General features: G+C 58.1%; 1 protein-coding gene across 1 annotated transcript in view; it reads right to left on the reverse strand.

Annotated features, from left to right (window-relative positions):
* Positions 1–95, reverse strand: part of KIAA1045 (KIAA1045 ortholog) — a gene marked incomplete at its 3' end in the record, with an annotated part of 2,243 nt that extends 2,148 nt beyond the window's left edge. Inside the window, 1 exon segment of the mRNA XM_008949279.1 lies at positions 1–95. This exon segment is cut by the window's left edge and continues 34 nt beyond it. Within this exon segment, the coding sequence (XP_008947527.1) occupies positions 1–95 (95 nt within the window).
* Between the last annotated feature and the right edge of the window lie 914 nt (positions 96–1,009).

Here is a 1,009-nt window from a genome sequence, read left to right on the forward strand (position 1 = left end):
GGCTGCTCCCGCAGCCCATCCTTAAAGGCCGACACAGCCAAGCTGACCTTCTGCACCTTCTCCACCGTCTGCCGCCTGGACATCAGCACCCCCATGGCTCTGCGGGGGCAAGGAAGGTGTTCAGGGCTGAGGTCTCAAGGTGCAGTGCTGCTCCCCACCCTTGTACCATGTCCTTGGACCCCAAAAGGTGACCTGATTGTTCTCCCCTGGCAGCTCAGGGCAGGGACAAATGCCAGTTCCTTGGCACACTGGTGCTGTGGTCATCCTTGGTGGACCCAGGGAAGTGGACCTGAAGGCACATGGGTATCTGTCCATGAAGGAGCTGAGTGTTGGTGGAACAGCAAGCAAGCAGGGAGCAGGAAGACACATCTGGGCACTTCCCATGCCAGATCAATAAATCCCAGAGGGATTGTGACCAGGTGTAACACTGCCTCTTCCTTGCATGCGTTCCATTCCACCTTGGAGAGGCCAGAGGCAAAGCCTCTTTACCAAGAGGTGTCCTCCGAGCATCTCTGCCCAGGGCTGGGGCATAGCAGAGCTGGTTCTGGCTCTCTCACCTTCCCTAAGTTTCAGTTCACTCTCCAGTCTCTCTTAGGAGAGACTTGTCTGTATGTGTGTGTGGTGCTGCTCTGAGTGCCTGGCACCTCGCATCTGACCCCAAAATGTGAGTTAAGAGACATGTGGAGGGGCTGGGCCAGTCATGGGGGGGCTGCAAGGTGCAGAGGGAAGGGGAGCAGTGCATGGGTCTGGGGCATGTGGGTCCCAAGGAGGGCATTAGGCTGTAGGATCAAGGGAAGATCACTTTGGGGTGAAATGGGGAGGGCAATAGCAGCAGCAGTAGCAAGCTGTTCTCAATCTCGGTGATGACGGGCTGAAGCTGGGGAGAAGCAGGATTTGGCCTCCAGCAGTACGAGGGACAGCATCACCCTTATGTGGGTCCTGGCCCCGCTGTGGCTGCGTTACGGAAGATGCTGCAGGCACGAGGGGCTCCCAGCTGGGGCGCAGGGAC

This window comes from Merops nubicus, unplaced genomic scaffold (genome assembly GCF_000691845.1).
Source record: "Merops nubicus isolate BGI_N331 unplaced genomic scaffold, ASM69184v1 scaffold45871, whole genome shotgun sequence".
NCBI classification, from domain to species: Eukaryota; Metazoa; Chordata; class Aves; order Coraciiformes; family Meropidae; genus Merops; species Merops nubicus.